The following is a 12,958-nucleotide window of genomic DNA, read 5'->3' as shown; positions in this document are numbered from 1 at the left end:
TCCAATGAAGATAGGAGATACCCGTCAGCGAGGGCAACTGTGTAAAGGACCATGGACCATTCTTTGCCAAGCAAGCAACATGTCTCCTTCGCGTAGGAAAATACTTTTGGTGACAAGGTCAATTTTGATGGCTCGATTTTAGATGGCAGAGATAGAAAGGGAGCCGATTTTATCATCAGATACTCTGGAGCGAGGATCTTGATAGTTGGAGGTGGTCAGTTATTTAATACCTCAATCTCTGATGTGAAGTTGAAGGCTATATAGGCTGGTTTCTGATATGCGCGACGTGTTTTGCAGGCCAGCTCCATTCCAATGAAGAAAAATTTAGCCATAGTGATTGGATGGATTTAGAGGAATCCGACCTGAATGGGGTCGGATCACTCTCTGACTCGAGACATTCGGAAGATGGACAGTGTTGGAGTGGCCTTCCAGACCAAATACGTGTATAGAGAGGCAAACGAAACCCCGGACTAGGTTGCAGCTTATGTGGCCAATCACGCGGGAGGTATGCTGTGGAATGAGGGAAAGTTATCTAGGACACTCGGAAACATTTTGTTTTTTTGATTATATTAAGTATATTTGTACTTGAGTGATATGTACTGCCTGCTTGAAAAAAAAAAAAAAAAAAGAAATGCTTTGGTCATTATTCTTGGGATCTTGAGATTTTTTAACCTAGCATAAGTGCAACCAATTAGATCAAAATATATTACCCATGAGATCAAAAAGTGACGGGCAATAAAGAAGATAACGCAATCAGCTATCCTATTTACCTTACCATCTCTCACCCTTCTTTGTATGTGTGTGTGTATATATATATATATTTATTTTTTCCGTTGTCGTAGGGCAGCTTGCGGCCTGCGTTTCACCCGTCCCGCTGGTGCGCTGCGCCGTTTCCCCACCCCGCCTTGATTTGACCTCGCTATTAACCCCATTTGACTGCTGCCTCGAATCCGAATAGATTTTAGATGGCCCGCTTCCAGATTCGCGGATTCCACACCACGTTCCAATCCAGCACAACCCCCGCCACTTCCCCATTCCGTTCCGTCCACGTGTCCTCCACTATCCGCCGCATAAACTTTTTTATAAACCCTCTCGCTGGCTTGATTTAATATAAAACGCACGGTGGATCTGAGATCTCGTACAGAAATTTGCAGACGAACGTCCGATTAAAGTAAGCTATTTCGTACTGGTGACCTGTTTTCCTCACCTAACCGGTTAGCTAGCCGTGCTTTCCACTGGCTAGTCCGGTCACCGCCCGTTCGAAATCCCGGGTGGAACGTGCACGTGGAGTGAATTTGGCGTGAATTTCGAGCGAGTTCCATTTCAACCTCAGAGTAAAACAGACGACGGGAGGTTAGAAATACAAATTTGTTATTTGTATTTCATTTCATCAACGTGTCATTTCATTTCGTCCTCATTTTTGGGGACTTGTTCGGGAGAAGCCAAAGGTAGAGGCCGCGCCCTGCTCTTCCCTCTCTTCGCCTTGAAGACTCCTCGTCACCGAACTTCTCGAAGCTTCTCCACCTCCGTCTCGTCTCCGTCTGATGGAAGCCCTTCCGGCTTCCCGGAACCCTAACCCCGATCGCCGATCTCTCGAGAGCCTCCTGGTCTCCGGCGCCGTTGGCCGGTTCTACTCCTCCTCCGATCGGTGAAACGATCCAGCTTTCTTGCTTTCCTTCTTGTCAGTATCCTCCGTGGTTTCTTCTCAGCTAAAATATCTTCATGAGCTTCTGGAAATCGGTAAGCATCCGGTCTTTTTTTTAAAAAAATAATAAAACCTTTCAAGTCTTATGTTGTGGTTTCGATTCTGTGGGAAAATCTTCTCTTCCGGATCGTTCGGCTTTTTATGAATTTCTCTTGTTTTTTGTGGGAGAAAAGAAAAACGAAAAATAAAGAGATTAGCAGTTGCTGCTGCCTCTTTACTTTTGGAAGTTCCATATCTGTAAAGATTTATCCGATTCTCACCCACTTCGATAGCTTCTTCCTTCTAAATTCCAACAATAATCCCATCTTTATCACCTTTACAACAACTTACGCACTAGATCTTAATCGTTATCCTTTTTTACATTCATTTCTCCCCCATTACCCCAAGGAATTTCCTTAAATATATCCACCTTCTAAAATAGTGCAATTTTGGGTTATAAAATGAAGGCAGGGCTGCGGAGAACCGAAGTATGTGCGGTGGTCCGGAGCGCCTGAAAACCTCGCCGTTTCCATCTCCGTTTCAGTCTCCGTTTACCTCCCAAGACAATATTAATAACTCCTCCTCCTTACCATCGTTCGATATGAAGCATCTAACGATCGAGACCGGGGACAACTTCTCGAGCCTCCTCGAGCTAGCCGCCAACAACGATGCGGACGGCTTCAAGAGATCCGTCGACGAGGAGCCCTCCGCCGTCGACGAGATCGGCCTCTGGTATGGCCGCAAGAAGGGCTCCAACCGGATGGTGCTCGAGCCCCGGACGCCCCTCATGGTCGCCGCCACCTACGGCAGCATCGAAGTGCTTAGATTAATCCTCAGCCTCTCTTCCGTTGATGTCAACCGCTGCTGCGGACCCGACAAGACCACTGCTCTCCACTGCGCCGCCTCCAGCGGCTTGGCGAACGCCGTCGACGCTGTGAAGTTGTTGCTCTCTGCTGGCGCCGATGCTAACTTGGTCGATGCCAATGGCCACCGCCCCGCCGATGTGATCTCGGTCCCTCCCAAGCTATGTGAATTCAAGCTCGCCCTCGAAGAGCTCCTGGGTGGCTCCGGTGGTGACCCCCGGTGTATCCTCCGTGTGTCGACCAGCCCATCGAGCTCCAATTCGCCGCCGTTATCCCTGTCTCCCGTCGAAGGTGGATCGCCTTCGTCCGATGATTCATCCGCCTCCCCGACAGCCGGAAAGTTTCACGACCATCCCCCAGTTTCGCCGGCGGCGGCGGCGTCGGAGAAGAAAGAGTACCCGGTGGACCCCTCCCTCCCGGACATCAAGAACAGCATCTACGCCACCGATGAGTTCCGGATGTTCTCTTTCAAGATCCGACCTTGCTCCCGGGCTTACTCCCATGATTGGACGGAGTGCCCCTTCGTTCACCCCGGGGAGAATGCTCGCCGGAGGGATCCGAGGAAGTATCATTATAGCTGTGTTCCTTGCCCGGACTTCCGGAAAGGCGCATGCAGGAGGGGGGACATGTGCGAATATGCCCACGGCGTGTTCGAGTGCTGGCTCCACCCGGCGCAGTATCGCACGAGGCTGTGCAAGGATGGTCCCAGCTGCACTCGCCGGGTCTGCTTCTTTGCTCACACGAACGAGGAGCTCCGTCCTCTATATGTTTCGACCGGCTCTACCGTGCCGTCTCCTCGGTCCTCTGCATCGGCGGCGATGGAAATGGCGGCGGCGATGAGCCTCTTACAGGGGTCCCCGTCTTCGGTTTCGGTGATGTCGCCGACCCCATTTACGCCTACTATGTCCCCGTCGAGCAACGGCGGAGGACACTCTTCTCTGGCCTGGCCGCAGCCAAACGTCCCTGTGCTGCATCTTCCAGGGAGCAATCTCCAGTCTAGCAGGCTTCGTACTTCTCTCAGTGCGAGAGACATGGCTGTAGATGAATTGTTGATGCTATCGGAGCTTGAACCACAGCAGCAGCAGCAACTCAACGATTTCTACTTTCCATCCAGCCCAGCTCGCCTCGGCTCGCCTTTAGCTGGGAACCGGCCTGGTCGTCCTAAAACCCTGGTACCATCCAACCTCGACGACCTCTTCTCTGCGGAGATCTCCTCATCCCCGAGGTACAATTCTGACCAGGGAGCTGTGTTCTCGCCGACCCACAAGTCAGCTGTTTTCAATCAGTTCCAGCAGCAGCAGCAGCAGCAGAGCCTGCTGTCACCCATCAAGACGAACGGCGTCTTCTCCCCGAAGGCCGTGGATCCCCAGCAGGCTCTGCTGCAGGCCTCGTTGGGCGTTGCCTCATCCCCAGGCCGGATGTCTCCCCGCGGCATGGAGCCGGTCTCCCCTATGAGCTCCCGCCTCGCAGCTCTCGCCCAGCGGGAGAAGCTCCAGCAGCAGCTGCGCAGCCTCGGCTCCAGCAACTCTGTTCCTTCCATGGTGGGTTCGCCGGCGAATTCTTCTTGGTCCAAGTGGGGATCCCCATCCGGGAAGGTAGACTGGGGTGTGAACGGCGACGAGCTTGGCCGATACAGGAGCTCGTCTTCCTTCGAGCTCGGTGGTTCCACCAGTGGTGAGGAGCCTGATGTCTCCTGGGTCCACTCACTGGTGAACCCACCGGAGTTGAAGGACAAGCACGAGGCCAATACTTCGGCAAGCAATGGTGGCGGCGCGGCTGATGCTTCCAATTCAAGCACTCAAATGGATGGATCGGATCACGCAGTTCTTGGGGCCTGGCTGGAGCAGATGCAGCTCGATCAGCTCGTCGCCTAGGTAAACGAAAACTGAAACTCCTTACCGAGCCCCTCAAAAGATCGACAGCACTACTAATAGATTACTTGCGAATCATATTTTCCAATTTGGTTTTGTTGGCAGCAAGGCGGGGGATGACGGTGGTTGGTTAAAAATTCAGTCAAACAAAAAAAGATTCAATTTTGGAAGAAATTTGTTATTGCTTCAAGAGTTTCGGACAGGTGAACTCGGAGAGAAATTTGAACTCCGGGTTTGTTTGAAGCCACACCCTGGTAAACATCTCCCTTACTGATTTCCATTTTTTTGGGGTCTTTCTTCCTCTTCTCAGAAACTCCAGTTTACCCTGGATTGTAACTCTTTTAGTTTCCGTCCCGTTTAACCAATCTATTTGTTAATTATATATCATATATTTGAAGAACTATCTTAGTTAACTGGTGCCAAGTAACTGAAGAAGAAGCACAGGAGAGAGCTTTCCCTTTGACCCGGTCCACTTTTGGGAAGGACATGGTGGGAGTGGGAGAAAAAAAAAAGGGGAATATATTGAGTCGGGCTGACGTGGCCCACTTTGGAGTTTGGAGGGATGAATTATTTGGATTTCTATTGTATATTGGGCAGGTGGAAAGTTTGGTACTTACGTTTTATCTATCATGTATACATTGATTCAAAACTCAATCGCTGTTATTTCATCTATTATATAAATATATATTTTTTTATGTCATCTCTCACCGTCCGTGATCCGTGATCCGTGATCCGTGATCGATGCTCCTCCTCCTTTCTTGATATGCCTTTGTATCGGCCGCCTCATTTTCCCCGTCTTTTGGGCTATGACGTGCTTGCCTTTGATTCGTGCAATTTAATCAGGCATGGGAATCCGTGGGAGGGAGATGGATCGCAGTACGAGAGGAGGGTCGGTTCTTTAGATTTGGACCCAAGTGGGGGGGAGGGATGAGGCATATTAGATTCTTGTCTACTTTTTTCGAGGCTCTCATGTGGGGGATTCTTTCTAGGTTATTGGAGATCGCAGGTGTTGTAGGACCGGAGGGCTGAAGCCCACCAACTACTTGCACTTTGGCTCCCAGTGGAAAATTATATGGAATCGCCTCTACCTTGTATGGGGAACTGGGCTAGGTTTTGGTAGGACTGGTTGTGTTGTTTAGCTAAATGCCCTTGTTTGAAGGCTTGCAGCTGCAAGCAATAAAATACTTTAATGAATTTATTGTTAATTAGATGTAGTTTGTGTCTATTTTTTAATCATTCTGATTGCGTTTTATGCTGTAGATACGGTTGTGTGTTGAGCTGCTTTTGAAATCAGAAGTTTTGAATAGTTGGTACATGAGGGGTGTATGGGTTATTTAATTAGTTGGATATGGTGGCCTGATGGCCTGTTTTCTTGACCCTCAAGACAGATGTGTGGATTGGGTATCCAAGTGTGGTGGTTCAAGATTCTGCTGTCTAGTTGCCTGAGGATTGGGTTACAAGCAGGACTTCTCTGTGATGGGGAATATGAGGCTGGAGCGGTGCTTGTTTGGATGGTGTCTTGACATCAATTTTGACACAGGATTTGGGAGCAGCTAATCTATCTGTGAATTGTGGTTGTGGGTCAAGGATCAAATGGTGGGTCGGCGAGGATTCTAGGCGTGTAGGTGGGTGATGATTTGTGTGGGGTGTGTTGGTGGAATGGCAGTGCAGTGAATTTTTTGTTTGTTTGTTGAGGTGCGAATTTTATGTAAGCATTGGATTTTTATTCCATAAGAATTGATGTCAACATAGGAAACATAGGATCGTGCTTCATGGTCATGGTCATTTGATTTATTCCAAGAGTTATTTGAGTTGTCTTCAGAGGAATTCCTCTCTGTGGTTAGATTTTGTGGTTCCCAATCCTACCATTAAGAATTGATGTCAACGTAGGAAACATAGGATCGTGCTTCATGGTCGTGGTGATTTTATTTGTTCGAAGAGTGATTGAATTGTCTTTGGTGGAATTCCTTTCTGTGGTTAGATTTGGGGGAATCTCTCTGGGGTTAAATTTTGTGGTTCCCAATCCTGCTATTTGGTTTCATTTGGTTTGTACTTGGAATGCATGGTCGGTTGAAATTAAATTAGGTTTTAATTGGGAAAATGACTGTTGGTGCCACATGCCACATGATCGTAGTTAGACCCTGATCTGGATTCTATGGAAGGGAACAAAGTTAGGTATTATTATTTAAGAAGAAAGCTGTTTTGAGTCTAATGTCATCATGTGCGCGCCGCATGGTATGGATATCAAGTTATGAAGTATATGTGCATTATGGGAATCAATAGAGTTGTCGGAACCTGATGTTTAATCATCTATATAGGTCCATAATTTGAACTTTTAGCATTAGAGAGTTTGGTGGTGGGGCACGCAAATACTATAGAATTATGTTAATTTCTCTTTTTATAAAGGGTGATTCGGCCATGGTGATTGGCTTGATCTAGGAGGTATCGGTGGTGCGAATGGGTGCTATTCTTTACTTGGGGATATTTGGGCCATAGTGGTTGGAGATGTTATCTTCCAGGCCAAGTTTATATATACAGAGAGGTCAGTAAAGCTGCAGATTAGGTGACTTCGTTTATAGCCGAGACGGAGAAGAGAGAGAGTTGTTGTATTTTGATTTTTTTTGAATGTATTCTCATTAGTTGTAGCAAAAAATAATAATAATTATTATATATCCAACAATAATATACTTGATTTTAATGTATTCTATGGAAAACATGATATCTGCTTCAAATCCAATCTATGCTCAAGAAAAATGATTATTTCAGCATAAATATACTAGTTGTGAGTATGCCCAACGATCATTCAAGGAGAAACATACTAACTTTATAAATATTATATATATATATATATATATATATATATATATATATATATATATATATATATAAGGTTTATTTACGGATCAGTAGGTGATTTTTTTTTTCAATTTTTTTTTTTGTTGTCGATGAGAATGAAGAGCCGGAGCCATCCCATAATCTAAAGGCTGGGCAGCTGAGTCTATTGCTTGGGGACCAGGTCTCTGTCTTCTACGAAAATTCTGCCAAGGCCAAAATTCTTGTAGGATAACCACCATTATCAAGCTTGGAACACTGACCCCTTGCTTTTAGGCGAGAGGGTGTAACCAGTGATCTGAAGTTCAGGTCACTATAGAACGTGAAAGTGATTGCGGGAAGATTGCTGGTTGAAAGGAATTTAGCGTTCCTGTTTTGACTGGCAGATGGTGACTGCACCCTCTTTGTAGATTTGGGAATATCACGAAGGCATCTGAATTTATCTGATAAGATAATATGTCGACATTGAATTGACCTCTCCTATGTCGGGAATTTTCCAAAGAGAGATGGTCGAGGCCGTATCTAAATGTAATACACCAGGCTTTTCGGTGATTGTCGGAAGTCGGCAGGTGACTTTTAGGTCAATCTTATGCTAGGTTGGAACAATTGGTGTACTTGGTATGTGGGTAGCTCAATTTCAATTACTAATGCGCTTAGGCCTTGATTCGGTAGCCGTTAAACTAGGGTTAACCGGGTTGATACCCGAGTAGTCAATTTTTAGGGTCAAATTACTAAACCAAGCTAGACTTCTCAATGCAGCTGGTTTCTCTCTTGATGTTTGGAGACTCTCTCTCTCTCTCTCTCTCGCGCGCACACACAAAGACTAAGGGGCTCTTGACACGAGCTTCATGTACGGATAACTTCTAACCTTGATTTCATACTGGTGTCATACTAGTACAATATCGATATGAGTATTGAATCAGCACGGTATGATATGTTTCGTACCATACCATTCGATTCGGACCGATATGATATATCATGCTTCTAACAGTGCATTAGTAATTTGGTGGAGAATGCTCGGAAACAAAATAAGGTGTGAGGAAATAGGAAAGAGGTTGTGCGCTTGGTGGTCCTGTGTGGATATTGGCATGTTGTTGGTTGCATACTTGGCCTACTCTCCTCCTTCCGGATCTCCTTACCTGTTCTGATTTTGAGTTGGTTGTTGGAGACGAATGGAAGGATTGGCCCATCTGCTTCCCTTTAACCAAAAATGCTATCGTTTGGTGCATGATGTGTGCTCCTCAACCAACAATGCTTGCATGGAGGTGGGCACTTGCACCCACATAAGGTAAGAGGCAATTAATTAGCCTACACCCTGCACTTTGGACTCAAAAAGTTTCCTTGCACCCAAAGGAAGAAGGAAAAATTTTCTCCTCTTTTGCCACCGGATCTTTACTGGTTTGACATCAACTAATTCTGAAGTAGATTTTAGAATAAGTGCCGACAAAATTGACTCGAGAAGAAAGGAGCAATTCATGAACAAATAATTTTCCATCAGTAGATGGAAAGCTTGGAGTTATACTTTTCATCACGCACCGACTTGCGAATTTTGTCATCCATGTTGCTGAATCAAGGAAGCATCAAAAAGGCAGTAGTCGGAGGATGGTTGGTATTTAATTGGATGAAATAGTTGAAACTAAATTTTCAGCATTTATCATGCGAAATGAAGAAGATAAACCAAGGTTGATGGACAAGCTTCCTATCTATTTATCTTTGATATTTATCTTTGCACGAAGTCAGAAAGTTTTGAGAGACATTCCCGTAGACTTTCTAATCTTTTAACTTGAATTACAAGGGTTAAGAATAAAAAGAGGATCATCGGGGGATTCGTTTTTCGTAAAAATATGGCTTAATGTTGTAGAATCCAATTATTCTTCCTAAAACGAACAGGCCAAATTCTTTTACAGTCATATGTGAAGTCACTCTAGCTTGTATGATAATTGCAAATTGTAGTTACAATGACACAAGAATTCATCATCTTTTCCTACTCTTTGATTGCCCTGATTGATCAATATAATATTGATTAAATCAAGAGGGCTTCTGATGGAGGGCTATCTTGTAAGACAGCAGCAGGTAATCTAGTTTACTTTGTTATTGTGCAAGATGAAAAAAAAAATGACTTTTTTTCTTTCTAAAAACAAAATAAAAAAATATAGAAATATGCATTCTGACCTTTTCTTTGCAATTCCGAAGCTTGTTCTAATTGATTGGCGTGGGGATGCCTCGGTGGCTTCTTGCGTTTGGGGCCATCGTGTTGGGCCCATCCCATGGTTTTTGTTATGTTTTTGATATATCAAATGATTAAACACACTAAAATTGCAAATGTTAAAAAGAACAAATTATCTTAGAAGAAAGAAAATATACAATATTTCATTTGATCAGAGTTCCTACATCATTCAGATACTTTATAAAATAACTAAGAAAAATCGATACATACTCTAACATAGGTCAAACTGTCGCACCTGGAATATATTTTTTTCTTTCTTTTATAAAATATAGTACAATAATGTAACAAATTATAATAAATGGAAGACTTCAATAATCAAATTTTTATTATAAATTAAGCAATTTAATTCTGGTCAAGCAAAACCTATCATTATTAATATTGACATCTATATGATAAACAGAGAACTCTATACGAGTCTCCATAAAAAAAAAACTTCTGTTATTAATGCCAACATCGCGGATATTGTTATTATTTTTGCGCATCATTTTTTCTCCTTTTGTTCCATATATTCTCAAAATACAATAGAATAATATTACAAATATATTAAAATATTTGCAAAAGAAGAGAAAAAGAGAGAGAATAATGATTTTATATTTTCTGTTTTATCATAATGGTACATCTCAGGGGTTATATATACTTGTGTACATACTTTATATAAAGAAAATAATATAGGCCGATATAGATCACCCTAGCAAAAAAAAAAAGAGAGGACATAATAACAAAACAAATATTTTATGAGAGTATACATATAAATATCAATTTTAGAAGAATATTTATTTAAAATTTAATATTTAGAAAGATATTCATGCAAAAAAAAATTATTTATATTACCATGTAAAAGATCAAATGGATCAGACTAAGCCCATTTCGGGGGCGGTCGCTGGGTTAGGCCCATTTCATTTTGTAGCCCATGACGCGAGCGAACCGGGCCATATGATTGTCAGTCCAACCAAATCTTCGTTATTTTTCCACCCCACTGAGAGAGAGAGAGGTGTAATTTATAAAAAACAGGGAGTGGCTATTATCATTCGCTGGCTTTTTAAAGGGGGCGAGGTTGGAGTAGGGTTTGGGGCTGGCCTTTCTCGCCGGCGCCCCCGTTTTCTCTTGGTTCGGCAGGTCCGGCTCCGAAACCCTACGTTCCAATCTTTCTCTTCTCTTCTCCTTCTTTTCGTTAGCTACTGGAATTCTACTGGAATTCCCATTCAATGTGTAAAGGAGGGCCTTTACAATCCCGGATCACCTCTCTGGGTGTTAATCCGACACCCAGAAGGCCGAAAGCGATGATGGGAACTCCATCCTTGAGGCGTTTAACTCCATCCTTGAGGCGTTTCTTGGATTTTTATTTTTTTCTTCTATGTTTGGGGATGCTTGATGACGATTGTTTTGTTGGAGTTTGCAATTAAGGCCTAAATTGTCTCTTGGTGCAGTTTTTCGATCTATATATATAAATTGTTAGAGTAGTACTTTGTTACATTTCGGTTGTTGGATTACTTTTTGATATACATCTGGTTGGTTAGTTTGGTTTTTGGATCTTATCAAATTAAAACTTTTGATAGACTTGTGCGCAAGTAAAAGATAACTTTTTGGTTGTAGTATTTTCTCATGTTGTTTTCTTGTCTTCTCCCCTCCAGTTAACTAATAGTGGGCCTTCATAATCCCAGATAAATTTGCTCAAGTGTTTTTCTGATTCATGGAAGGCCAAAAGTGATGATGGGGGTTTCGCTGATAGCACCTTCTTGTTCTCTGTGGAGGTGTTTCATTAGTAACTTGCCATACATTACCATCATTTTTCCTTTGTCTCTAGTGAGAAAAGAGAAATTCGAGACAAAATTTTGCTGGAAGTCATTGTTTGTTATATTTGTTGCTTCATTTTCATTTAGAAGTATGTCCAGCATTTTACTTATTGTTTTTGAAAAAACACTTGTATCCCTCTATCTATTTTGCCATGTTCCCTGTAAACCATGTCACCAGATTCTCACGATTACTGAATTTCAGTAATGATTTTGTGTTGCTTTAGATGTTGGAAACCAATTGAGTATTTCTTTTATTTGTTAGATATTTTATTTTCTCTGGTTATACCTTTTCTATTTCCACTGCTATGCTTTGTTCCAAATGTTATTTCCTTGCAGAAGCTATGAACATCAGCATGGATTTTTAGATAGCAATGCTATATTCTTGCATTTTCCTTGATCTGCCCGTATGAACAACAATCTAGATTTTTAATCTATGTGGCAATACTATATTCTAGCATATTGACTCTATTGGTATTATTTTGGGACATACTCTAGACATCCATAATAATGGTCTTAGGTTTGCAGGCATCTTATATGTTGCTGATCATATTCAAAGGTGTGTATAGTATATACCTTCATTTTAGGTCTTCTATCATTAATTTGGTTATTTTAGGTGCGTTTAATATAACCAAATTTATCTCTCACTTTAATAAGTAGGGATCATCAAGAAGTGTTTATGTCCATGGTTGTATCATGGCAGATGTTGAAACTAAGTCAACCTGCCCAATGCTTGTGATTTGTGCATTTTTTTGCTAGAGAACATCTCATGAATATGAGGATATAATTGAAATTGCCAACAAGTGGGGGATGTAATGGCATTCCTGGCCTAAACAAGGCAAGGCCTGCCACTTCATTATGTACACACCACACTTGTGGCTGATGGAAGGAAGAAGCCATGCGCCATTGTTTTATCCGTGGACTTGATTGCAAACTAGTCTTGGCTGGACTCAAACGTGGTAGCTGAATGCAAAGATATAGATATGGTCCTGAAGTTGGTGCATCATCCTGCAGGTATTTCTCAGGTGTTCGCCACTGAGAATTTTGGACGGAGGTAAAATGTTGTATGGGTTTTGCTTACATCATTTGTTCGTTAATGTCATGGGATCCGTAAATTACTTGCGAACATCCCCTATTGAAAAGATTTTGTTTTTGTGTCCGTTCTAATGGGAGTTGGAACGAAGCAGAAGGTATGATATCTCCGTGTCAGGCAATATTTTGTTCTTTATGTGGTTTGGGCTGATAACTTTGCTTGGCTGTGGACTTCATCCGTTTTGTATTTATTTCAGTTCCAAGTTATATATATATATATATATATATATTAGAAGCATAATCATCTGAATAGAGAATTTTCCTAAGGTACGGAAGAAAACTAGAAGCAGTATTCTAAAGGATGCGCGGTTGATCACATTACTTGTATCCCAGTCGGCTCCACTGTTGCTCCCTAAATATCCACCAAGAGTTTGAGCACGAGAGAAAAATTCTGGCCTCTCTTCTATCTATGGCTATTAGAAGTCCTAGATGTACGAAGAAAGTTGTTCCTCTATTCAATCTCTCTAGCATCTCCAAGAGATTGGACTTGCTGATGGTCATTTTCTTTGTCGATGGTCATCGAGCACGCTATCCTCGTTACTCTGCTTATAATATTTAGTGGCACACCTGTTCTATGGCTGCATGTTAGTTACAGATAG

General features: G+C 42.8%; 1 protein-coding gene, 1 long non-coding RNA gene and 1 other non-coding gene across 6 annotated transcripts; all 3 read left to right on the top strand.

The window, feature by feature from the left end:
* The first annotated feature begins 1,407 nt into the window (after window positions 1-1,407).
* Window positions 1,408-5,626, top strand: LOC103704559 (zinc finger CCCH domain-containing protein 24-like). Of its 4 annotated transcripts, XM_039115813.1 has the most exons (4): window positions 1,411-1,740; window positions 2,152-3,632; window positions 3,837-4,421; window positions 4,524-5,626. In XM_039115813.1, exons 2-3 carry the CDS (start codon window positions 2,175-2,177, stop codon window positions 4,419-4,421), a joined length of 2,043 nt encoding a protein of 680 aa, XP_038971741.1. In that variant the 5' UTR covers window positions 1,411-1,740; window positions 2,152-2,174; the 3' UTR covers window positions 4,524-5,626. The 4 variants fall into 4 exon arrangements, with proteins under 4 accessions (XP_008786133.2, XP_026659434.2, XP_038971741.1 ...); XM_008787911.3 differs by having other exon boundaries at window positions 1,408-1,740; window positions 2,152-4,421; window positions 4,528-5,626; XM_026803633.2 differs by having other exon boundaries at window positions 1,409-1,740; window positions 2,156-4,421.
* A 4,748-nt stretch (window positions 5,627-10,374) lies between these two features.
* On the top strand, window positions 10,375-12,535 carry LOC103704558. Its single transcript, XR_603636.4, has 2 exons — window positions 10,375-10,593; window positions 11,139-12,535. It is a non-coding gene; the product is annotated as an uncharacterized LOC103704558 (long non-coding RNA).
* LOC113462556 lies at window positions 11,132-11,257 on the top strand. Its single transcript, XR_003385123.1, has one exon. It is a non-coding gene; the product is annotated as a small nucleolar RNA snoR83 (small nucleolar RNA).
* Window positions 12,536-12,958: the final 423 nt, after the last annotated feature.

The sequence above is a fragment of the Phoenix dactylifera genome, unplaced genomic scaffold (genome assembly GCF_009389715.1).
Source record: "Phoenix dactylifera cultivar Barhee BC4 unplaced genomic scaffold, palm_55x_up_171113_PBpolish2nd_filt_p 000007F, whole genome shotgun sequence".
Lineage (NCBI taxonomy): Eukaryota > Viridiplantae > Streptophyta > Magnoliopsida > Arecales > Arecaceae > Phoenix > Phoenix dactylifera.
This window is presented reverse-complemented; position numbering and strand designations above follow the sequence as displayed.